Source organism: Dasypus novemcinctus, chromosome 12 (assembly GCF_030445035.2).
Source record: "Dasypus novemcinctus isolate mDasNov1 chromosome 12, mDasNov1.1.hap2, whole genome shotgun sequence".
In the NCBI taxonomy this organism is placed as follows: Eukaryota; Metazoa; Chordata; class Mammalia; order Cingulata; family Dasypodidae; genus Dasypus; species Dasypus novemcinctus.
Genome location: NC_080684.1, coordinates 51,339,941 through 51,365,314, shown reverse-complemented (window position 1 = coordinate 51,365,314; position 25,374 = coordinate 51,339,941). Strand labels below are relative to the sequence as shown.

The 25,374-nt window shown below is 38.7% G+C and overlaps 1 protein-coding gene and 1 non-coding gene across 3 annotated transcripts in view; one reads left to right on the top strand and one right to left on the bottom strand.

Moving 5' to 3' along the window:
• YEATS4 (YEATS domain containing 4) overlaps positions 1–18,794 on the bottom strand; it is a 31,784-nt gene extending 12,990 nt beyond the window's left edge. Inside the window, exons 1-5 of one of the 2 annotated variants that reach the window (XM_071218939.1) lie at positions 18,471–18,794; positions 9,456–9,522; positions 9,257–9,351; positions 274–366; positions 103–190 (exon numbers count right to left, since the gene is read on the bottom strand). In XM_071218939.1, the coding sequence (XP_071075040.1) occupies positions 103–190; positions 274–366; positions 9,257–9,351; positions 9,456–9,522; positions 18,471–18,521 (394 nt within the window). In that variant the 5' untranslated portion in view covers positions 18,522–18,794. The remainder of the gene's footprint in view (positions 1–102; positions 191–273; positions 367–9,256; positions 9,352–9,455; positions 9,523–18,470) is intronic. The other variant, XM_071218938.1, reaches the window with a different exon arrangement.
• Positions 18,795–22,415: 3,621 nt separating this feature from the next.
• On the top strand, positions 22,416–22,522 carry LOC111762012 (small nucleolar RNA U13). Its single transcript, XR_002795230.1, has one exon. It is a non-coding gene; the product is annotated as a small nucleolar RNA U13 (small nucleolar RNA).
• Positions 22,523–25,374: the final 2,852 nt, after the last annotated feature.

Genomic DNA, 25,374 nt, shown 5'->3' with positions numbered 1-25,374 from the left:
TTGGGAACAACTGAAAACATCTTTCGTGCATAGTTCTACAATTAAGATATATATATTGTTTTTTTATTTCTTCAAGATTAATTATGAACACATGGCACTTACATTCTGTTTCATGCTTATAGGCTCCTAATGTTAGCTGACGAGATGTTGTTAATAATTGTTGCATCATTGCTGTTGGATCTTGAAATATCTAATGGAATAGAATAAGAACTCAATAACTTCAAAGTTCTCCAACTTAAAATGTTTTTAAAACTCATTATAAAGGTCTCTTACCATTTCATCATAGAACTCTGAAACCACTGTCTTTTTTCCCAGCATTGCATTAGTGTCTGATTGAAAAAGCTTTAGTAAATGATACAGGGTTACCTGTGAAATAAAAAAAGGTAGTTACATCTGTATAATAGTTTTCATTATCATCATGAGATACCATTATTTTTGTAACTGAATTAGAGACTGGAGTTGGTAAACATACCATATTCAGGATCTTGTTTCAATTGCAACTCACTGTTAGAAATCACCAAAACTCTGTCCTTTTATTTTCCTATGAGGTACCACTATTCATCCATATCTACTTAATATGAATATTGTGAAGAGAAAGTAAGTAAGGATCTGTTCAAGTTTCTCTATAGAGTGACTCTCTAAAAACAACATAAGATACAGGTATGGAAATTAAGTTGGAAAATCACCAAGACATGAATTCCTTTACTTACATAAATGGCAATTAGATCAATTTTAACAGTTTTGTGAAGATTAAATGTGACAAATCTACTGTGGGGAAAAAAAAAATGTAGTACTTTCAAAAGGAATGACCAATACTAAAGTGCTCAGTGAGGGCAAGATAATCTCTTTGGTGATCTGTAAGATTTTTACGTAAATGACATGTAATAAGCAAAAAGGTGATCAGCAATAATTATTTTGGCAAAAACAACAGGGCTTCAAAATACTTAAAAACAGGGAAGCAGATGTGGCTCAGGCAATTGAGCTCCGCCTACGAAGGGAGGTCCCAATTTCGGTTCCCAGTGTTTCCTGAAGACAGCAAGCGGGCACTACAGGCAGGTGGGGCAGGCTGATACAACAAGAGACACAAGAAAAACATAATGAGACACAACAAAGCAGGGAACAGAGGTGGCTCAAGCAATTAGGCACATTCCTCCCACATCAGAGAACATGCACAGCAAGTGCAAACGAGGTGGTGGGGAGAAATAAATAAAAAACCAACAACACTTTTATAAAAAACAGATGTAGTCACCTAAAACCTTTTTTTTTTTTAAGATTTATTTTTATTTATTTCTCCCCCTACCCTGTTCCCTCCTGTTGTCTGCTCTCTGTGTCCATTCACTGCGTGCTCTTCTGTGTCTGCTTGTATTCTCACTAGGCGGCTCCAGGAACCGATCCTGGGACCTTCCAGAGTAGGAGAGAGGCAGTCACTCCCCTGCACCACCTCAACTCTCTGTTCTGCTACGTCTTCTCATTCTCTCTCCTCTGTGTCTCTTGCTGTGTTATCTTGCTGAGCCAGCTCTCTGTGTCGGCTGACATTACTGTGCAGAGTGGCTTTCCTGTGCTGGGCAGCATTCCCACACAGGGCAGCACTCCTGTGCAGGGCGGCATTCCCCCATGAGCCAGCACTCCACACGGGCCAGCTTGCCCGCACCAGGAGGCTTGGGGCACTGAACCTTGGACCGCCCATACGGTAGACAGGAGCCCAACTGGTTGAGCCACATCCATTTTCCAACTAAAACCTCTTTAAGGAAAAGAACAGGTGTAGTGGGACATCAAAGGAAAAGCTCTGTAGCACAATGTGTGATTACTTTAGGAAAACAAACACACAAACAAAAGCTAGATAGCAAAAATATCAGAGTTCAGGTAGAAGCTATAGAAACCAATTGGGGACCACAAAGACTTCCAAAAGAGTTAGCTAAAATATTATCAGGTAAGGCTACTCTTCAACACACTCATGAAATAGAGGGCAAAGGCACCTTGAAGAAGGAAAAAACATAATATCGTTGCAACTGAATGAGAGATGAACAATTTGACTAATAAGCATTATTGATTCCCCCAGCTCAATTTATAGAAATATCAGATTCCCCTAGGCAAGGCTCAGCCAGAGGAAGGATTCTATTTAAAGGACATCTTCCAGATTCAGATTGTGTTTCCATAAAAAGCAGGAGGAAAATGCACAGAATTCCAGGAAAATAACAGTAAAAGATTGAAATTTTAAAAATGAGGGGTTAGGCTGTATGTAACATATCTAATGCAGATAATCTGACAAATTTCTGGAATAGAAAGAAAACAGATGAGACTTCACTGATGGATATATCATAACCTGATAACTTAGAGAAGAAACCTGCATCAGAGGTGGAAGCCAGCACTCCCAGTGGAGCCCCAGAGGGGCTCCTGGCTCAGAGTTGGCAGGTATCCAAATCAAGAGTGCAGCTAGGGCCTGTTGACTGCCACTTCTCCCTTCACTCATTAACAAGGCAGCATACTCCTCACTTGGAAACTAGAACTTTACATTCAAGTAATTCATCAAGCATGAGGGCAAAATAGAGATATTTTCTGTGGGGTGATATATGGGAGCCCTGTATGATTATATGCATATCTGTTTTCTAAGTTCACAACCTTTAGTATACACTTATTGTTCATGTATTTGCATGTATGAATACTTCAATAAAATTATATTTTAAAAAAAGACATTTCTAGACAGGCAAAACCTTAGAATACTTCTTAGGCATCTTTTTTTAAAAATTAATTTATTGAAATATATTACCCACACACAAAATAAACAATAAGTGTATAGTAATAGCTGTGAACTTACAAAACAAACATATATAACATCATACAGGACTCTCATAGCTCACCCTACCACCAACACCTTATATTGTTGTTAAACTTTTTAAACTAATGATTAAAGAACATTGTCAAAATAGTACTACTAACCAAAGTATTTTCCCCCAACCCTTCCTATTATCATCTTTATGTTATTTATATATGAACATACATAAACAATTAAGTGTATAATAAAAGTTGTGAACTTACAAAGCAAACATGCATAACATCATACACGGGTCCCATACATCAACCCTCCACCAACACCGTGCATTGTCGTGAGATGTTTGTTACAAATTACAAAACAATATTGTCAAAATCTTACTACTAATTATAGTTCTTATGTTACATTTGTTGTGTTTCCCCCCAACCCACACTATTATTATTTTTTAAATATACTTTTTATGACAGAAGTTGTAAACTTATAAAACAATAATGCACATATGCAGAATTCCCAAGCAACACCCCTCGATCAACACACCACACTGTGGTGGAACATTTGTTACAGATAAGATAATATCATGATTGTTACCATGTCCATAGTACACATTTGGCTCACATTTTCCATACTGCCTCATTATCAACACAGTATGTCTTTGACATAGATGCAAGAATATTATATTATTACTGCTAAGCACAGTCCATAGGTCATTCCAGTTGTATTTTTCCCATGCATTCCCAACACCCTGCAGTAGTGATATACTTTTGCTCTAGCTCACAAAGGACACTCTTGCATCTGTACCATCAACCATAATCCTTATCCACCTCTCAGTTTACTGTTCTATTCAGTTCTAGCATTCTGTATACTGGCATTTACATCCCTAGACTACCATTTTCAGCCACATCCCTATTTACAAACTAGTTATTACTATTTTCACCATCCATTCTATACATTTCCACACTTTTACAGTAAAGCTAATTAAAACTTCTACAACATTAAACATCTGTAGTTCATCTCAGTCCTTCTCTTATCTCCATTAAGAATCCAGTACCTACTACCAGGTCTTGAAGATATTTTCCTACAATTTCTTCTAGAAGTGCTTTTATTTTTAGGTTTTTGATCCAATTTGAGTTAATTTTTGGATAAGGTGTGAGATAGGAGTACTCTTCCCTTCTTTTGGCTATAGATATCCTGTTCTTTCAGCACCATTTTGCTGAATGGACTGTTCTGCCAGAGCTGCGTGGGCCCGTGTCGGCTAGTCAAAAATCACTTGACCATACATGTTGAGGGTCTGTTTCAGAGCCATCAGTTTGGTTCCATTAGTCTATATATCTGTCTTTATGCCAGTACCACTATAGCTTGGTAGTATGATTTAAAGTCCAAGAGATGAGGGTTCACTTTTTCCTTTTATGGCTATTCAGGACCCCTTACCCTTCCAAATAAATTTGCTAATATGTTTTCAATTTTTAGAAAAATGCTGGTGGAATTTTTATCCGGGTTGCACTGAATCTGTATATCAATTTGAGTAGAACTGACATCTCAATGATGTTTAGTCTTCCAATCCATGAGCAGACTCTTCTTCCAGTTATTTAGGACTTTTTAAATCTAACATTGGGTTGCAGTTTTCTGAACACAAGTACTTTACATCATTGGTTAAGTTTATTCCTGACTACTTGAGTTTTATGTTATATTTTATTTTTACCACTCTTTTGACATTTTTAGTTACCTTTATTGATATAATCTTCATTTCTAGACTCTCTTCCAGGTCTCTCTCTCCTGTCTTTTCTTTTCAGGGTCTAGCACACCCATTAGTATTTCCTGAAAATCTGGGCTCTTCATTAGAAATTCTCTTAGTTTCTGTTTATCTGTGAATATTCTAATCTCGACCTCATTTTTGAAAGTAGTCTTGCTGGAGAGAAAATTCTTGGCTAGAAGTTTTTCTCTCATAGTATCTTAAATATATCAGACCACTGTCTTCTTGCCTCCATGGTTTCTGGTGAGAAATCAGCACTTAATCTTATTGGGTATTCCTTATATATTATGCATTGCTTTCTTCTTGCTGCTCTCAGAATTCTCTCTTTGTCTTTGTTTTTTGACATTCTGATTAGTATACGTCTAGGAGTTGGTCTATTCGGATTTTTTTGGATGGTAGTATGTTGTGCTTCTGGGACATGGATATCTATGTCCTTCAATAGGGTTGGGAAATTTTCTAACATTATTTCTTTAAATATTTCTTCTGCCCCTTTCCCTTCTCTTCTTCTGGGACACCCATGACAAGTATGTTTGCACATCTATGGCTGTCGTTTAATTCCCTGAGAACTTGTTCAATTTTTTCCATTCTTTTCTTCATCTGTTTTTTTGTATGTTCACTTTCAGAGGCTATTTTTTCAAGCTCATCAATCCTTTCTTCTGCCTAATCAAATCTGTTATTATATGGTTCCAATGTTTTTAAATTTCACTTATTGCACCTTTCATTCCCATAACATCTGCTATTTTTCTATGCATACTTCCAAATTCTTCTTTGTGCTCATCCAGTGTCTTCTTAATATCCTTAATCTCTTTAGCCATCTCATTGAATTTATTAAGGAGATTTGTTTGAAAATCTATGATTAGTTGTCTCAACTCCTTTATGTCATCTAGAGGCTTATCTTGTTCCTTTAACTGGGCCATAGCTTCCTGTTTCTTGGTGTGGATCATAATTTTTCATTGGTATCTTGGCATCTGAATTACTAGAGTATTTTTTCTGGGTGCAATTTTACATCCCTGTGTGGCACAGCACTCTTTGTGAGCATCAGCACTGCACATGGGCTAGCTCACCACACAGGTCACGTGGCCCTGGGTTCGAACCCTGGACCTCCCATATGGTAGGCAGATGCTCTATCAATTGAGCCAAATCCGCTTCCCTGGGTGCAGTTTTTCTCTTTAGTGTAGGGCTTCCTGCCTTTTATCCCTTGCTGCTTGTGCAGTAGGAGCCAAGGATATAATTGGTGCTTTAAACTGTGAAGGCTCAAGCTGCCCTCATTGCCCCAGGGACAGATGAAGCTTCTCCCAACTTTCTCCTTTCCCAGAGGTAGGGACAGAGTCACAGTTCTGTGGAATAATCCAAGTTGTACAGGCCTAGACTATACCTGCCCAGAGAGACTGATGAAGGTTCACGCCCCTTTCTCCCCTGCCTGGGGCATGGATGGAGCTGCAGGTGTGGGCAGCAATCTATGACCAGAGTTGCCCCAGCAGACTTTTAATTATTCAGTTTGTGCCAGCCAAAGGTACCCTCAGTTACCTGGATAGACTGCTGCTGAGCTAGCCGGTCTCCTCCCTGACAGAGGTGGGACTGAAGCCTAGGCTAGGGCTACAGGCTGCTCTGGGTGAAAGAAACAGTTCCTATTGTCACTGTGGTATTTGGTCAGGCCCGCTTCCCCTCAGGCTGGGGGTGGAGTCAAAATGGCAGCCACCTGCCTTTTTCAGACTTGGACAGATTCACACCCCAGCTGTTCCTAGGGTTATCTTAGGCATCATTTTTGAAAAAAAATTCCTCCAGCAAGATGAAAAAAGAAACCAAAAAGAGAAGAAAAAGGATTATCTTCCACTGTTGGGGGTTGGTAGACACTATCTGATATTGAGAAATCCAAAATGATCGGTTAAATATTAGATGTATGGGGATAATTTCCAAAGGAACAGAAAACAGTAACCACTAATATGTAGTTTTCTTAGGAAGGGTCTAGGAATGGTGGAAAGAGGGACTTTCACTTTTTATTTTAAAAATCTTTTTTAAAAAAACGTGTTTATGTCTGACTTGTATAATTCAAGAAATTTTAAGAACTGCCCTTCCCTAAAATTTATTATTCAAACTTCCAAAGACATTCATGCACATATAGGCAATGAAAAATTTCAAGACAGAGATCCCTAATTGTGTTTGAAGGTTGTTAGAGCAATGAGAATGCCTATACTTACCAGAGATATTTTTAGGAATGAAAATCAAATTCTGGCATTTTCAAAACATGCATTCCATTTACAATGACTTGATTTATGACATAATAGGTTACTGTATAACAGAAGTAAATCACAAGTTGCTCATATCTTTTATATTATGTTTTAAAATAAATCTTCATATGAATTATTTTCTTTAAGAGCTAAATATAGTATAATGGTCTCATTATACTAAAAGAATGCTTTTTAGGGAACAGAATTCAGCTCTATGTAGATCTATATGGGAAGGTATTTAATAGATTAATCAATACTAAAGTGCAATAGACAATATTACTTTACCTTTCCAAGAATGGACTTTGAGAGCTTTCTCATAATAATTTTATAAGATACAATGATTTCCTTCAGAGATATATTCTACAATGGGGGTGGGAGGGGAGTGATAGATTTTGAGATAAAGACTTAAGCCAGCACGTTCTCAGAATAAAAATGAATCCAAAGAAATCTTACAAAGTTATAAAGAGCTTCTGCTCTTAACATCAGTTTCTTTCTCCTTCCCTCTCAACATCTGCTAAATCCTGTGCTCTATTCACCCTAATAGACTATTCTCACTAGAGTTAGGCACAGTGTCTCATCTTTGTATCCTTCACAATCCCTTGAACAATACCTTGCAAAGTGGATATTTAATAATTTCTTGCCAAACAGAATAAAATGTCTGTGAGAGTATTCCAGGAGGGCAACAAGGATGGAAGGAGATCTGGAAACCCCATTACATTTAAAATACTTAAATGAGCTATGGATGTTTATTCAGGAGAAAAGAAAACTAATGTACGAACAGTTATTAGTAAAAAGTTCAAGGAAGCACAACATAAAGTAGACCTTTCTTAAAACTAGAACAACCCCAAACCTGAACAGGATGTTTCAATTAATCATAGAACTATCTTCCACACTGGAGATATTCAAACCCAAACTAGAGGCTCACTGGAGAGACCGCATAAAAGAATTCCTGCATGAGATGAGAATATAGCCTATATCAGTGGGTCCCTAATCGCCCGGGATGCTAGCCCCACTCCAAAGCTAATGAATCAGGCTCTACAGGGGGTAGGGTAGGAATCTGTATTTTTAAAAAGCTCCTCAGATATTTCTGATGTAGTCAGTTAGAAATCAGTTTTCTGAACTACTGACCCAGGTGATAGTCAACTCAAATCCTTTGAAAGCATATATACAAAGTTTTAAAAATCTAGTATGACTAATAATTAAAGCAAGAATGTTTGGTGATGCAATGAGCTGATCTAACAAGATGAAAACTAATGAAGATGAAACACCCTGAAACTGTAGTTAAACCTGACACACAAACATGGAATGAGAGAGCCATTACTGAGTTATGACTCAAGATTAAAAAAAAAAAAAAAAAGGCTTCATGGTTTTAGTAAAATAGGGCGGAAAAAGTGAGATCTAAATTTAAGTATCTGGGTTCAAAATCTAGCTCTGCCAAAATTAACTGAGTATTCCTAAGCATGTGACTTGGCCTGAGCCTTAGTATCCTCACAAAGAAATGAATATGTCACCAAACTTACGGAGTTGCTGAGGGAATCAAAGAGAAAGCTTTAAGGGCTACTTGAGATTCCCAAGGAAAAGATCTGATAAGAAATTAAAAGATGGGCAGTGGACTTGGCCCAGTGGTTAGGGCATCCGTCTACCACATGGGAGGTCCACGGTTCAAATCCCGGGCCTCCTTGACCCGTGTGCAGCTGGCCCATGCACAGTGCTAATGCGCACAAGGAGTACCCTGCCACGCAGGGGTGTCCCCGCATAGAGGAGCCCCACACGCAAGGAGCACGCCCCCTGAGGAGAGCCGCCCAGCACGAAAGAAAGTGCAGCCTGCCCAGAAATGGTGCCCCACACACGGAGAGCTGACACAACAAGATGACGCAGCAAAAAGAAACACAGATCACCGTGCCACTGACAACAACAGAAGGGGAGAAAGAAGATGCAGCAGAGAGACACAGAGAACAGACAACTGGGGCGGGGGTGAGAAGGGGAGAGAAATAAATAAATAAATAAATCTTCTAAAAAAAAAATTAAAAGACAAAAAATTATGTGACTGTAAATAAGGATTCATGAATAGAATATAAAATAAAGCTGCTAATACTGATAAGCTGAGAAAGCAAAACAATTGCTCTAAGGCTTTTTCCTATTAAAACTGGATACTCCCACTCCAGACAACATACAGACTCAATTTATTTAATAGTAATAATCAAATGATAGTAATGAATTTTAAATACTTTTTTTTCTGCAGTAAACATGTGATTTCCCTATTTCTTTCCAATAATGTTCACATCATATTCCTTCTTTCTACGGTTGGGAATAAAAGGGGTGGTGGAGGTCTGAAAAGCACTTCATTTAAAAATGTTTCCATTTTTAACTCTTGTCAAGATACCATGTAATAAGCTTACATAAAGTACATCTGAATGTCAACACTTAACTAGCTAGTCACTAAATATTCTTATATTTCCATAATTACTAAAAAATCTGTTTTATATTGCAAAGATTAAAGTTACTCACAGGTCTTTCATTAGGGTCAATGAAAAATATTTTGATGATTATTTCGAATTCACCCCATCCTGTTTCAGTAATTTCATATGGAGGCTTGGTAACGACTAGAGAGGGGGGAAAAAAACAAAACAAAAACAACACTGTAAATTATTCCTCTTTTTAAATTTGTATATTACAAAATAAAGAACAAACAAAACCAGAACTATACCTCTTAAAGGATTGCCATAGCTTTCATGTAATTTAAACTGGATTTTCTTCACATATGCTGACATATCCTAGAGTATAATTAGAGGAATTAATTAGTTCTGCCATCTACATAAATATTAGAAAATTACACTATGCATACATGTACCTAATTTTATTTTTTATTTCTCTCCCCTTCCTCCCTCCTCCCCCCATTGTCTGTTCTCTGTGTCCATTCACTGTGTGTGTTCTTCTCTGTCCACTTGGATTCTTGTCAGTGGCACCGGGAATCTGTGTCTTTTTTTTTTCCCCAAAGATTTATTTTTATTTATTTTTTATTTATTTCTCTCCCCTTCCCCGTCTCCCCCCAGTTGTCTGCTGTCTCTGTCCATTTGCTGTGTGTATTCTTCTGTGTCCACTTGTATTCTTGTCAACGGTACCGGGGACCTGTCTCTCTTTTTGTTACATCATCTTGCTGTGTCAGCTCTCCCTATGTGTGGCACCACTCCTGAATAGGTTGCACTTTTTTTGTGTGGGGTGGCCCTCCTTACAGAGCGCACTCCTTGTGTGTGGGGCTCCCCTATGTGGACACCCATGTGGCACAGCATTCCTTGTGTGCATCAGCACTGTGCATGGGCCAGCTCACCCATGTGGTAAGCAGCCGCTCTATCAGTTGAGCCAAATCTGCTTCCCTGTACCTAATTTTATTAGGCAAATTTCTCCTAGAATTTTATGGAATCCAAATTTCTAAAAATCATACAGTATACTTGGAGATTTTTTTCTTTACACAAAGGAAGCCTATGCTGAATTCTCTCATAATTTATAATATATAAGAATACATATGTCCCTAACTTCATTTGTTTTGCAAATCGTTTTATATACCTCTAAAAATATATCCAACAACAGTAAACTTCCGTTATAGAAATAAGCATATAAACCAAAGTAAATCTATAGTCAACCACAAAGAACAAAATTATATTAAGTTAAGGTCAATTATAACCTAAAGCTGTTGGATACAAAAACTCCTTTTCTTGATTTTATTTTTTTAAACACAGGAATACAGTCATTGGTGTTGTAACACATGAAGGGTTTTTCCTAGTGGAAGTGGCTTTTTAATATATAACTCATTATTTAAAAAACACAGGAAAAAGCAAAACAGTAAATCATACTAAGCAGTAAATGTTTATTAACATTTCTCTTTGCTTCTGGAGATATTTCTATTTGGTTATATCTATCTATATATTTTTAAAAAGTAAAATTGGAATCATACTGTAATGACCTTAATATCTTACTTTTGTTACTCAACATTATATTGTGAGCATTTTTTTCTGAGGCAAATTTTCTTAAGCATCTGTGAAGAATGTTTGGGGAACATTTTTTTTCAAATTTTCTACAAATATACAAGTGAATGCCATGTAGTATATGCTGTACCAGACACTAAATTTATAATGGTAAATAAAATAGGATCTTGACCTCAAGGAGCTCAGTCTGAGTGAGGGACAGACAAGAAAATAAGCACTTGCAACACAATGCATTGTTATGAGGGCACTGGGTACATGTACACACAGAAGGGGCACCTAATTAAGTCTTTGGAGGTCAAGAAAGTGGTTCCAAAGAAAATGACACTTGAACTAAGACTTGAAGGATCAATAGGAATTTTTTCAAAAAGATTTTTATTTATTTTATTTATTTCTCTCCTCTTCTCCCCCCCCAGCTGTCTGCTCTGTGTCTATTCGCTGCGTATTCTTCTGTGACCGCTTCTATCCTCATCAGAGGCACGGGAATCTGTGTCTATTTTGTTGTGTCATCTTGCTGTGTCAGCTCTCCGTGGGTGCTGCGCCATTCTTGGGCAGGCTGCACTTTCTTTCGTGCTGGGCGGCTCTCCTTACAGGGTATACTTCTTGCACGTGGGGCTCCCCTACGCGGGGGGCACCCCTGCATGGCATGGCACTCCTTGCGCGCATCAGCACTGCGCATGGGTCACCTCCACACGGGTGAAGGAGGCCCAGGGTTTGAACCGCGGACCTCCCATGTGGTAGGCAGATGCCCTATCCATTGGGCCAAGTCTGCTTCCCGATCTATAGGAATTGAGTGGGAAGGAAGGAATGAGTTAAAAGGTTTAAGAGTGTTCCTTTGGGAAACAATAATTTAGTGTGAGTAGATGGTTGGGTATGGGGAAAAGATGCAGACAAAGACAAAGGATAAGGCTGCAGAGGTAGGATAGGGAAAGATCAGGGCAGGCCTTCTAAACCATGACAAAGAGTTTTTTTTTTAAAGATTTTATTTATTCTCCCCCCTCCCCCCCATTGTCTGCTCTCTGTGTCCTTTCGCTGCGTGTTCTTCTGCATCTGCTTGCATTATCAGGCAGTACTGGGAAACTGTGTCTCTTTTGTGTTTCATCATCTTGCTGCATCAACTCTCTGTGTGTGAGGCACCACTCCTGACCGGGCTGGGCTTTTTTCGTGTGGGGTGGCTCTCCTTGAGCATGGGGCACCCCTACGCAGGGGCGCCCCTGCATGACATGACACACCTTGTGCTCAGCACCATTGTACGTGGGCCAGCTTACCATACAGGTCAGGAGGCCCTGGGGAGTGAACCCTGGACCCTCCATATGGTAGGTGGATGCTCTATCAATTGAACCACATCTGCTTTCCATGACAAAATTTTTAACTTTAAAATGAGAACAATATCACTGAGGGATTTTTAACTTTATTTAATTATAATTCATAGCATAATTCACCCTTTTAAAGGGTACAATTTAATGGTTTTCCATATTCGCAGACTTGTGAATCACAATTAATAGAACATTTTCATCACACAAAAAGAAATGCTCGGGAAGCAGACTTGGCCCAGTGGTTAGGGCATCTGTCTGCCACATGGGAGGTCCGCGGTTCAAACCCCAGGCCTCCCTGATCTGTGTGGAGCTGGCCCACATGCAGTGCTGATGCACGCAAGGAGTGCCCTGCCATGCAGGGGTGTCCCCCACATAGGGAGCCCCACGCCCAAACAGTGCCCCCATAAGGAGAGCTGCCCAGTGAGAAAGAAAGTGCAGCCTGCCCAAGAATGGCTCCGCACACACAGAGAGCTGACGCAACAAGATGACGCAACAAAAAGAAACACAGATTCCCGGTGCCACTGATAAGGATAGAAGCGGTCACAGAAGCACACATAATGAACGGACACAGAGAGCAGACAACTGGGGCAGGGGGGAGAAGGGGAGAGAAATAAATAAATCTATCAATCTTAAAAAAAAAAAAAAGAAAGAAATGCCTACCCGTTAGCACTCACTCCCAACTCCCTCTTCACACCAGCATCTGGCAACCACTTACCTACTTTCTGCCTCGACAGATTCTGGGCATTTCATATAAATGGAGTCATATAATATGCACTCTTTTGTGTGAGCCTTCTTTCACTTAGCATATTTTCAATGTTCACCCATGTGGTAGCATGTATCAGTACTTCATTTTAAACACTATCCAATAATATTCCATTGTACGAATATACCACATTTTGCAATATACCACATTTTATTTCTATTTATCAGATAGCTTTTTCGGTTGTTGCTAACTTTTTGCTATACTGAATAATGCTGTTATGAACATTTGCATGTTTTTGTCTGGGTTTTAAAGGGGTTTAAATAGAGGAATAATTTATTCATTCAATAAATATCTATTAAAAACCTCCTATGTGCTGACTTGCATTCCAGGCATTGGAGATTGAGCAGCAAACAAAATAAGAATAGCCTGCTCATATAGGATCTTATGGTCAATTTGCTTTTACTAAAGAAAACTGAGAAACCATTGGAGGGTCTTGAGCATATGTGACATGATCTGATTAACATTTTAAAAGGCTCACTCTGTTTCTTGGTTTGCCATGAGGCTTTGACAAGTACCAAACAATGTACTGGTGTAAAAATACTAATTTATCGGTTCATGGTTTAGCAGGTTAGAACTCTAAAATCAAGGTATTGGTGGGACTTGCTTTTTCTCTACAATCTGTAGCATTCTTGTGCTGGCTTGTCACAATCCTTGGGGTTCCACTGCTTTTATCTCTGCCTCCCATTCTCTCCTTTCATTGACTCTTCCGGTTTCCGCTGACTTCCAGCTTCTTCCTGTGTGGCCCTCTCCAACTTCTGGCTGTTGGTTTCTAGGATTAAAACTTACCCTCATTCAGGTGGGCCATACTTTAACTAAAAATAACATCTTCAAGAGGTCATATTTACAATGGGTTTCTACCCACAGGAAGGCAGACTAAGATTAAGAACATGTCTGAATTAGTCTACATAATTCAATCGACTACATTCTGGCTGCAGTGTAGAGAATTAAATGTAGGGATAATAAGTGGCAGCAAAGATTAGGAAATTATTGCAATAGTCCAGCTGAGAGATGATGGTGGCTGGGACTAGAGTGGTAGCAGTGAGAGTGATGAAGAATCATATTCTCATTATTTTATACCGGTAGAGCCAAGAAGATTTGCTGATAGATGAGACATGGAGTGCAAGTAAAAAAGAGTCAAGGATAAAACCTAAGCAATTAGAAAAATGTGTTACCATTTATGAGACGGAGAAGACTATGGGTAGATCAGGTTTGGGAAAGAGGCTATCAGGAATCTGGATTTAGAAACATTAGTTAATTTTGTGATGTCTAATAGATAAATAAGTGGAATCTGAAGTTGGTTATCTTATTTTAAATTGGATACCTGAGTTTAGAATTCAGGTACAGAGAGATACCAGCTAAATGCATAATGAGCTTCTTGAGTAACAGATCTTAACTATTTGTCTGTCTTTCTTTCATTTTTCCCCCCTTTTAAAGATTTCTTTGTAGGAAGCTTAGAATTTGAGGTCAAATGATCACTAACTGCTTCTTTAAAAACAGCAAGTTAGATCACCAGCTGCTTTACTCTTTATCTTCTTTTGCTTCCACTCCAAATTGTTGCTTTATAATGTGGAAGGGAAAAAACCTAAAAGTTTTGGTGTGAAAAGTTTCCAAACTCTAATGGACAGACTGCTGATGCTGGACTCTGACACCACAAAATTAAATTTCAGTATCTCTACTTCAAGTTACATCTTTTAACAGCAGACTACAATTACTGCTAGGGTACCACCTTTTCTTTTTATCAACCATTTTAAAGAATTTTTAAGGCTTAAATATGATGTACAACTATAAAATTAATCTGGGCCACCTTCCATGAATCCTCAAAGTGCCATATTGATTATGTTCAGAAGCTGAAAAATAAAACATATATAACCTGATATGTTATATAAACTTGTATTATCTCATTTGTGTGTGATCTGCCAATAATGAATGCCATAAATCGATACCATAGGTTTATAATGCCCAGTCATGGGAATCCCTATAAACTAAGAACTGGTTATAGAAGATTTTCCTGAAGTGAGAGTTGTCATCTTCATATAATTACTAGAAATCAATTTTCAAGAAATGTTTTCTAATATAAAATTAAGGTAACACAGTGCAAGTACACCTTCTAAAAGTCATAAATTAAGTTAGCATAGAATTTAATCAGGTGCTTTGGGAATAGCAGCTAGCACCTTTTTAGTGATAATTTAATAAGATCACCAGAGAATACAAAAGACACTTTTGAGGCAGATAGCATACACCTCAAATATTTAAGGTTTTCCCCCCATGATAATAAAAAGAGTGAGGGTGTACAGGGTATATAAGGTAAAAATGATATCACTTTCTTCTACATTTAGACATCATTCCAGAAATATTTACGTCCATGGTGGGACTACTCTTTTCCCAACATATTTATATAAACTTAAGCAAATGATACACTATTCTGCTTTTTAAGCGTAGAAATATATTTTGGAGCTCTTTCATATGTATCCTCACTTTTAGTACCTGCATACTGATACATTATAAAACAGTGTCCTATAATTATTAACCACTCCTCTATTGATGGATTATTAGGTTGTTTCCAATCTTTTGCTTTTATCCACAAGGTGGCAATAAATATCATTGTACATGTTTTTTAGTGCAAGGATACATACAGGATAAATTCTTTTAAGAGAAACTGCTGGGAATGCAAATATTTTCTCCTAGTTTATCATTTGTATTTGACTTATTTATAAGTTTTTATTTTTATGTAGTTGAATTTACCTTTATTTTTATTTTTTAAAGAATCTTATTTAAATAGTTTTTAAATGACATGTTCACATATAACAGAAAGTGGGATAACTAAGACACAAGAGTCTATTTATAGTATGCTTTCAATACACATACAGATTTATATGCACAGCCTGGAAGGAAAAAATTGTTTAGTGAAAAGCAGATTTTTAAAAATTCTTTTACCTTTTTTTTTTTTTTTTTGCAAAATTTCTACAACAGACCAATTTTATAATCAGAATGTTACTATGAAAGAATATTACTTCTTTCTCTTCACGCGGAAAAAAGTGTAGTTTTGAAAAAAGTTATAGAAAAATAAGTGCCTACCTCATTTTCACATATACTGTCCACTGATGGGTATGCCCATCTTCTTCTCTTTTCTTTCCAAAATATCGAGCAACGTTACCATAAACTATTGGTTTCACGATAGTAACCCCCTAAGAGAAAAATAATTTAAAAAACAAAAACTATAAACATTGTACTATTACCTCAATCAAAAGAATAAGAGCTCTGAAAGCTTGTTTTAAGGAATGGATTACCATAGCTGTCTAACAACAGTTTGGTTATATCAACAAATCAATTTCAGACACTTATTCTTGTGTATTCATGCAACAAACTAAAAACCAGGTTAAAAATCAACATGTAAAACACTTTGAGGATTTTGTAAAAGAAACACAAAAGGTATTTTACCTATGAACTTCAAAGCTAGGCTCCAAAATAAAAAAACTGCCAACATTGACTGCCATCACCTGACAGTTATGTCAATAGTCTGTGGACATTTCAGTCAATCATCACCTTACTAATCAGCCTATGAAGTGTCTCCCAAAGCATGGTACAAATATCAAAGGCAGGTCATGAAAGGAATTTAGGTACACTAATGGCAAATATTTTTCATTTTTAATACACATGTTTACTTTAATCAGCATTAGAAAACACATAACTATAAATAGCAAATCAAACCAACATTTCAAAAATATTAATGCTTAGGAAGGGACTTTCCAAATGTCAAAATAAATATTGCAGTTGGACTTGTATATGGCAAAATGATAAAGTGGCACTTGCATGATGGAAAGTAAGCACTAACCTGTAGCGTATTTGCTACATTCGTGCTCATTTCTGAAATGTACATGCATGTTTTTCATCACAAATGTAAAGGCAGTGAGTTTCGACATATTATGATAGAAATGGAGACAGAAAAAATTTCAAGTGAGGAGAAAATACTGTATGTTGCACATGAATCTGGGTCTGCACAAAACAAATCATAGCATATGTGAAAAGTGCTGTGCCAAAGTAATCAACAATAATTAATAAGAAATGAAGAAATGGAAAAACATTTCCTTGTGGCTGTTTAACAATTAAATTCAAGAACTTAATTATAGTTCCTGCTATCTATTGGCTGCTATTGTGACAACCATAGGTGGGCCTCAGGTTCAAGGCCTGACTGAATGAGTTACAGGGAATGATGATGTGGTGAGTGCATAACAGATTGCACAATTGCTATGGTGTTGCTAAGAATATGCAGAGGTTGTCAATGATGAAAAGAGGGCAAACCTGCCTACAGATTTACCTGGATGAAATGAAATTTACTCATCTGGAAAAAGATGCCTGAAAGAGCACATAAACAGCAAAGGGAGATATAAATTCCTTGTTTTAAAGTTTTCTGTGACTAATTCACATCTATTTTGTGTGAAAATAACATTCGTTGAGGGCAGGCTTGAACGCAAGTCACTTTGAATTTAAACTTACAAACTATTTGAACCTAACATGAATGTAAGTAGAAAAAGTTCTGTAACTTCTTCCCCCAAATCTAATGTTTTAGCGTTTGTTCTGTAAATTTCCTGTTGGTCTGAACGTTGCCCAAAAGCTTAGGCAAGAACTGATAACTTTTTTTACTGACAACTTATAGCTGGCATCTCTTTCCCCTTCCATGAAACTTTAGCGTTTGAAATTTTCAAAGAATTTCCACTTTACATGTGATTTAAAACACTGTGTACGACTGCTGAATACACAGTATAATTTAAATTATGTAAATATAATTATCACATGGATAAGGACTAAGGAACTATAGCTGCTAAGTGGTACAACAGCGGCTAATTTCGTTTTAAAAAGTAATTTCCTTTCTGTAATAAATAAAAATCAAAAAGGATAAAAAGAGCTTTACATCAGGAACCAGTAATTCCTGCCTTAAAAACTAGTTATTTGCCAGAGGATGCGGAAAAGTGGAAGAAAAATAAATGTCGTGGTGGCAAGCATTATGTTAAGCTCTATAACTTTTAGCAGAGACAAGAGAAGCTAAACATTTACAGAACGTTCCCTAGGTGCCAGGCACAGGGTTAGGTTCTCAACATACCTTGATTAATATCCTGGCCATAGCTTTGCAGCTTTGAGAACACCATAAATTTGGGCAAGTTTCTTCATTTTTCTACCCCCTCGGTTACCACACTTGTAAATACTGCGAGTAAGGTTGTTGCGGAAATTAAAAGAGAGAATTCGTGTGTCTGGCACAGAGTAAGCGCTTTCGAAAATTAGCTTCCGTTATTATTATCCTCACACTCAATCCTACCTGGTGGGGCATCCCCCGTTTTCCTGGGCGGGCAGCTGGTAAGCACCAAGCCAGGACTCTCCAGCCCTCAAGTGGCTCATTTCCCCTGCAACAATGTCCCGCTCTCCCCAAATCATCACTGATAATCCTTCTTTTTGGGCGGGGAATAGAGGTGGGTTGTAACGCGGTGAATTTAGGACCCAATGAAACACCGGTTTTTCGCTCAGTGGCTTCGACTCGCCTTCCGCGTTTAAACACGCTTCAAGTCCGAAGAGGGAAGGCGCGAAAGGGAAACAACCGGCCCTCCCAGTGCAGCGCAGGAAGGAGCCGTGGAGAGCCACCCCCGCAAGGGAGACGCGGGCCAGGTACTGACCTTCACTCTCCCGCCGGAGTCAGGCCCAAATTCGGCCATTCTCTTGAACATATTGTCCCTTGGAAGAAGCCGCTGCCACCAGGGAAAGAGACCGGGGCCGGCGAGATCGCCGCTCCCCTCAGAGGCTCCTCTTCACCCGCGCGGGCCCAAACAAAGGGTTTCTGGCCGTGAGAAGGCAAATCACAGCTTTCAGCGCGGAACAACCGCCAACTCCTAGCGGATGGTGTAGTCTCCAAAGTCCATTCAGCCCGGCGTGGTGGGGAGGTGGGGGCGAACGGAACCCGAGGGGTGACGGCGCTGCCGTGCGCAGGCGCGGTGGGCACGCTCACGCCTTTGGTCTGCGCACGCGCCTGGACACTGCTTTGACGCGGGGCGGGTGGCTTCGCCCTGGTCCTCTGGATCCTGGATGTCTTCAGTGAAAGCGCACCGCCTTTACACGGCTTAGAAATTAAGGAGAACTTGCTTTTTGGAGACGATCTCTTGTCATCGGTAAAATGTTCCAATTCTGAAGTCAAATTCATGAAATCTCGCTAACTACAAACCCCAGCCACAACTTACTTGTCCTCATCCAGGCATCCTCCCACCTTGACCCATCTAATTTCTTTTTATAAACCCTATTCTTTCCTTTCTCTCCTACTTAGCTAAGAGTCCAAGGCCCATAACTTGACACAGTTCTCCCCTTTCATTTCGCTGTTATAGCACCAACTGTTGTGTAGGTTAGTGTTGTGCAAAGTTAATTTAATTGAAGTCTTAGGGTCCTCTCTTTTCTTTTCAGTAGCTTTTTTTTTTTTTTTTTAATTTCAATCTCAAACCCTGAAAAAGCCGTGAGACCAAACCCTTCATTCTTATCATATGATTTTGCAGGTCAGGTGATCCTACCTCATAGAGAAAAACAGGTCCCGTGACACCAGACCTAAAAGCAACCTTTGGCTTGCTCGTCGTCAACCCTCCCTTCCTTTCTTATCTTTTGTCGAAAAGGGAATCTTTTCCCAGTTTCACACCAATCCCTCCGTGTTCATGAGGTCATTCTTTTTTGCTCTCTCAAAGATTTTGTCTTATCAGCCATCCCCACTTGGCCCAGTAACTTCAACTTTTCCATTTTCTTTGACTTTTACCCAGAACAGTTAAAACAAGCTAAAAATTTTCCCTTTTAATTTTTCTTTCTGTCACCTGCTGACTTTCATCTGACCAAATTTGCTGACTTCTGTCTCAGCAAATCCAGAGGATCTGCTTCACTTGACCTCTTGGCAGGATTTGACGCTGCTGTTCAACACCTCCTTTTGGACCACTTTTCTTGGTTTTCCTCCTACTTGTCTGGCAGTTCTTGATTTCCAGGTGCTTAGTCAAATTCTCCTCTAGGGTCCCATAGTACTGGGGAAGGAGATGGAGGTATGGGAGATAGGGGATGCTGTAACATTTATCACATATTTTAATTATTTGTAAACTCAGTGAGGGCAATAACCAAATCTTTTTAAATTTAGTGTCCTCAGTCCCTAATGAGCATTTGCGGATAACCAATGTTTACCGAATAAATACATGAATGAAAAATAGAGAAGTCAAGGCTTGAGGTTATATTTCATATAGTATGAGGTTATATTTCATATAGAGGTAGTTGAAATCAGTGATATCTATAAAATCATTCTGTCATGCCACCGACTGCACACACAGTAGGAATTTTTTGTTCCCTGAACCCTCTCTTGGATTTCATTTTTTAAAATAATTGTTTCAGGATGTGTTGCCAGGAAAACAAATTTGCTCTTTATAATTATTTCTCCACCGTTCCTATTTCTTCTTTCCTCCTGTCTCTCAGAAGTTTTTTATTCTTTACTTAAAATGTTACTCTAAGTATCTTTAAAATAAAGTAGTATTTAATAAAATTAAATAGATTAAATAAATACATAAAATAATTGGGAATTTTGAGAAAAAATAATGAATTGAACACACATAATTTGCCTCCTCCAAACACAAGTACAGGAATTTTTACTTTTAATTGAGGTACCAGGGCTGATGATTGAACCCGGGACCTCATATGTGGGAAACCGATGCTCAACCACTGAGCCACACTGGCTCCCCTGAGTTGATTTTTTCATTTGTTTGTTGTTTGTTTTTGTTTTTAGGAGGTAAACCCAGGACCTCATATGTGGGAAACAGGCACTCAACCACTTGAGTTACATCTGTTCCCCAAGGGATTTTATAAAAGTAAAAACCCATAAGAATAGGGAGAATGGGAGAGAAGACAGCAACAAAAATTTGAAATCTAGAATGCAAAAAAACCCAGTAAGGGACAGGCCTGAGAGCTGAAGAATAAGCAGAGCTAATAAAAACCCTCACTTAGACTTCAGAACCCTAAACCCATGTCAAGTCTCAAGAATCTGTGGTTATATGTGTCTCTGGGCGAAGGAAGGAGGATCTAGCATAAAAAAGGATCGGTTGAAACTCTGTTTAAGAAATATCAGGGTGGGAAGTGGATGTGGCTCGGGGAAATCCCACATACCAAATGGGAGTTCACTGGTTCAGATCCCAGTGCCTCCCAAAGAAGACAACAAGCTGATGCAATGGGCAGGCATGGCAAACTGACACAACAAGAGACACAAGACGAAAAAACATAATGAGAGATGCAGTAATCAGGGAGCAGGGGTTCCCAGTGCCTCCAAAAGAAGACAGCCAGCTGATGTGATGGGCAGGTGTGGTGAGCTGATGCAACAAGATGACACAAGAAGAGATGTGGGGAAAAAAACATAATGAGAGACCAAATAAAGCAGGGAACAGAGAGTGGCTGAAGCAATTAGGCATCTTCCTGCCACATCAGAAGCCCTAGGTTTGATACCTGGTGCTTCCTAAAGAAATAAGGAAGACAGACACCACAAATGAAAAACAAAAAGGGGGTGGGGAGAAATAAATAAAATATATCTTAAAAAAAAAAATCAAGGTCCAAATAGCCCAGTAATTGCCCCTTCAACTCTGATGGATAAAACAAAGAGTAAATGATTTTTACAGTGATGAAACACCTGGCAGAATAGAAGGAGGAATACCATACAGAAGCAAACATATGCCTACCAGTTGCTGAGACCCTCCCTACCCTGCCAATCAGTTCTTTAAATGCTGGCAGCCAGGCCTTCTTTTTCTAGCAGAAAATAGGGAGATGCTTCTCTGAGGAAGCTGATTTCCCATAGAGGAGAAATCTAAGACTCCTCAGTGAAACTGACCCAACTTGCTTGATCATCCTACAACAAGGTCCATACTGGTTAAATCTATTTAGGCACTTGGAATGTCAAATTAATCGGGGTTTTTTTTTTTTAATGATTGGATTACAGCTTTATTGTCTTTTTTTTCCCCCTGTCCCTGCCCGCTGTTTTTGCTGTTTGTGTCCATTCGCACTATGATCTTCTGTATCTATTTCTCTTTTTGTCTTCTCATCTTTCTTCTCTAGGATTCACCGGGATTTGATCCTGAGGACCTCTGATGTGGAGAGATGTTCCCTGTCAATTGTGCCTCCTCAGTTCCTAGTCTCTGCTGTGCTTCACCTTGACTATCCCCTTTGTCTTTCTTTTTGTTGTGTCATCATCTTGCTGCATGAATCACTTGCATGGGCAATGGCTCACCGTGTGGGCACTTCAATTGCTGTGTGTGCACTTGGCTCACCACATGGGCACTGGCTCGCCACATGGGCACTGGCTCGCCACATGGGCACTCATGTGGGCATTTGACTCACCATGCGGGCTCTTGGCTCACTGCACAAGCACTTGGCTTGCCACGTGGGCACCCACGTGGGAACTCAGCTCACTGCGCCGACACTCAGCTTGTCATGCAGGCACTAGCTCATGGTACAGGCAGGCTTTCTTCTTTTTTACCAGAAGGCCCCAGGGATCTAACCCAGTTCCTCCCATATGGTAGGCGTAGGCCTTATCACTTGAGCCACATCCGCTTCCCCAAATTACTTTTTAGATCCTTTTGTGGTTCATAAGCATGATGAATGGGTGTTTCATGTGCTTGTGTGAGATGTGCCTCCCTCCAATATTGTCAAGTACATGTGTGCATTTCTTTTTATCACATTTTTAGTATAAATTCCTAGAAATGAAATTGCTAAGTAAAAAATTACTAGGCAAGTGTTTTTTACAGCTCCTTGTATAAAGGGGTCTTTCATTATATTACTTAATAATTCTAGAACTTCCAATTACTTCATTAAATAATAAACAGAATGCTTTATTTCATTCCCAATGTGATGAAATATTTTTGCCCAATATTCAGAGATATTTGGACTCTTGGAAAATAATTTACTAATATTCTTATGTCACCCTACTAAAGTAAAGCTGACTAAACCTAAACTTATGATAAAATTTCTAAGAAATTGTTTTCATTCCTCACTACTTCTTTCTCAGTTTTGCTACAAGATGACATCACACTATCTGTGAAGTATGCAAAGAGGGTTGTCAGCAGTCCACAGGCATTAGAGCATGTTATGTTTTCAAGTGTTAAAGAGGAAACTGTTTTACCCCAGTGTTGATATGTGCAGTGAGAAGGATTTTCTAAGCTAAAAGTATTATACTGAAAACTAAATATTGCAATTTTACATTTATGCTAAACAGTGTAGTACATCTATACTTGAGGAAACAATCTACCTTAACTGAATCTGAATTTCACTCTCTTCCTTGCCAATTTACTTAGAGGATTTTTAAAGTTTTTAAGCTTTTCAACACCATCTTGTCATATGTTGAAATTACTTTTAGAACAAAGAAATATGGAGCACAGGTTGTAGCTGCTGTTTTAAGTGCACATAACTCAACAGACTAGGTTCAGCATCCTGGTGCACCTGTGAGGGCTTTGGGGAGGAGTGGAGTCCTTTTATACATATCTTACTTAATAAGATATGGGCTTATGTATAACGTAGGCCCTATTGATTGATAAAATATGTTGTTCTCCCAAAGAATTTGAAGTAGGTATACTACAACGAAAATATTTTAACCTTTCTGCTGTTGGTTTCACCTTTCTCTGCATAGAGAAACCATGGTGAGAGTATCTCACTCAGTATGTTCTAGACTGTGGGGTTTAACTCCAGAGTTTTCCTTCTGTGTGACATTTTTGCCTCTTTTCCACATAGGGAGTAGTAGTTAAATGACAGATCACAATACCATTTTCTCCCCAGAAATAAATAAAATTTTTACAGAAGGAGGAGAAAAATAAGATCCATCTTCTCAGAGGCTTATGCTTACTAATGTATTCATTATTTCATATTAAGCCTATGGCATTTTTCAGGTAGTTAATAGAACTAATACTGGTGAAAATTTATCTTAAATCTTGGATATCATATACATCTCCACTATATTCAGTTCTTAATCAAAGAAATAACCTAGACTTAATCACGAATATTACAGGTACTCTCCAATATTAGGTAAAAATGTAACAAAAGACTATCATTAAAAATTCCTCTTGGGAAGCTGATGTGGCTCAAAAAATTGAGCTCCCGCCTTTCACATGGGAGGTCCTGAGTTTGGTTCCTAGTGCCTCCTAAATAGATGAGCAAGACAATAAGCCAATGTGATGGGCTGGCATGGCAAGCTGACGCAACAATTGATACAACAAGAGACACAAGGAGGAAAACATAATGAGAGACACAGCAAAGCAGTGAGTAGAGGGGGCTCAAGCAATTAAGCACCTCCCTCCCACATGGGAGATCCCGGGTTTGATCCTTGTTGCCTCCTAAAAAGAAGACGAGCACACAGCAAACAGACACAGAGAATGTAAAAAAAGAGGGAATGAGGAGAAAGAAGTAAATAAATCTTTAAAAGAAAAAATTCATCTTGGGAAAATCCCAGCTGTATAGTTACATCATGCCTTCATCATTTCCAAAGCAGTAATGAGGAATCCTCTTTGTTGTGTAATATACATTTTTAAAAGAGCAGGATGCTCAGTTAAGATTTTGGTTTTCATAAAATGTGTAATCTAGGTTTAAATGTTTTCTTAGTTATCTTGATTTTATACCTCTATAAAAGTAGACTCATGGTTTATATATCAATCTATAATAGTCCTTCAAACTCTCTTATGCATCTTGCTGATAATGAAGGAAAACAAAGAATTAGATAAGCCCCTACTATTCCTTAATTTTATTAATTTAGATTCATGCATCATGACTGAGCTCTGAGGAAGATGCATTTGCAAGTATTGAAATCGTGGCTAACTAACTATAGGTATGAAATCAGGCATGTTGTAAAAAAGGCAAACATCATTAAAGGCTTTACAACTCATACTTGCCATTCTTTGTTTAGGATCCATCTAGTGTCTCTGAAGGAAATATATATACATATTTTTAACGATTTGGCATTTAATATCTCCTATATCCTCACCTGTACCCAAATAACTGGACATAGCCCGGGAAAAATTCACAAGCCTCCTGACAAGACTCACTTTACATTCATAACTGCAAACAATGTCAAATGAACCCTAAAGCTCTGCTGGCCATGTCAGTCACTGCTCTGCAATCCTTCTGTCTTGGTGTCCCCACTCTCCAAAATTACCTTTTTAATACCCTTCCTCTCTCTTCAAAGCCTCGGCATCCCCACTGGACTCCCCACCCTCAACCACAACCTCTACTCTCAAAAGGTGAACTGGCCTCACAGTACATTGAGAAAATAGAAGAAACCTCATTCAAAGCTCTCGCCCCCTCACTGCCAAAGAAGCCAGCATGCTCTCCCCACCTGGGCCCATTCCCCGTGCTCTCTGTCATCTGAGCAAGGTCCATAGGTGGTGTCTCCACTCGTGCCCTCAATCCCTTCGCTAACTATGAAAGTTAGGTTGAGTGTTTCCTGCATCCTGGGTTGTTCCCTCTTTGCCGGATCATTCCTATGAGTGGACATACTGCTCCAGTAACCTCTCAACTTCCTTTGACCCCCCAACCCTCCAACTACAA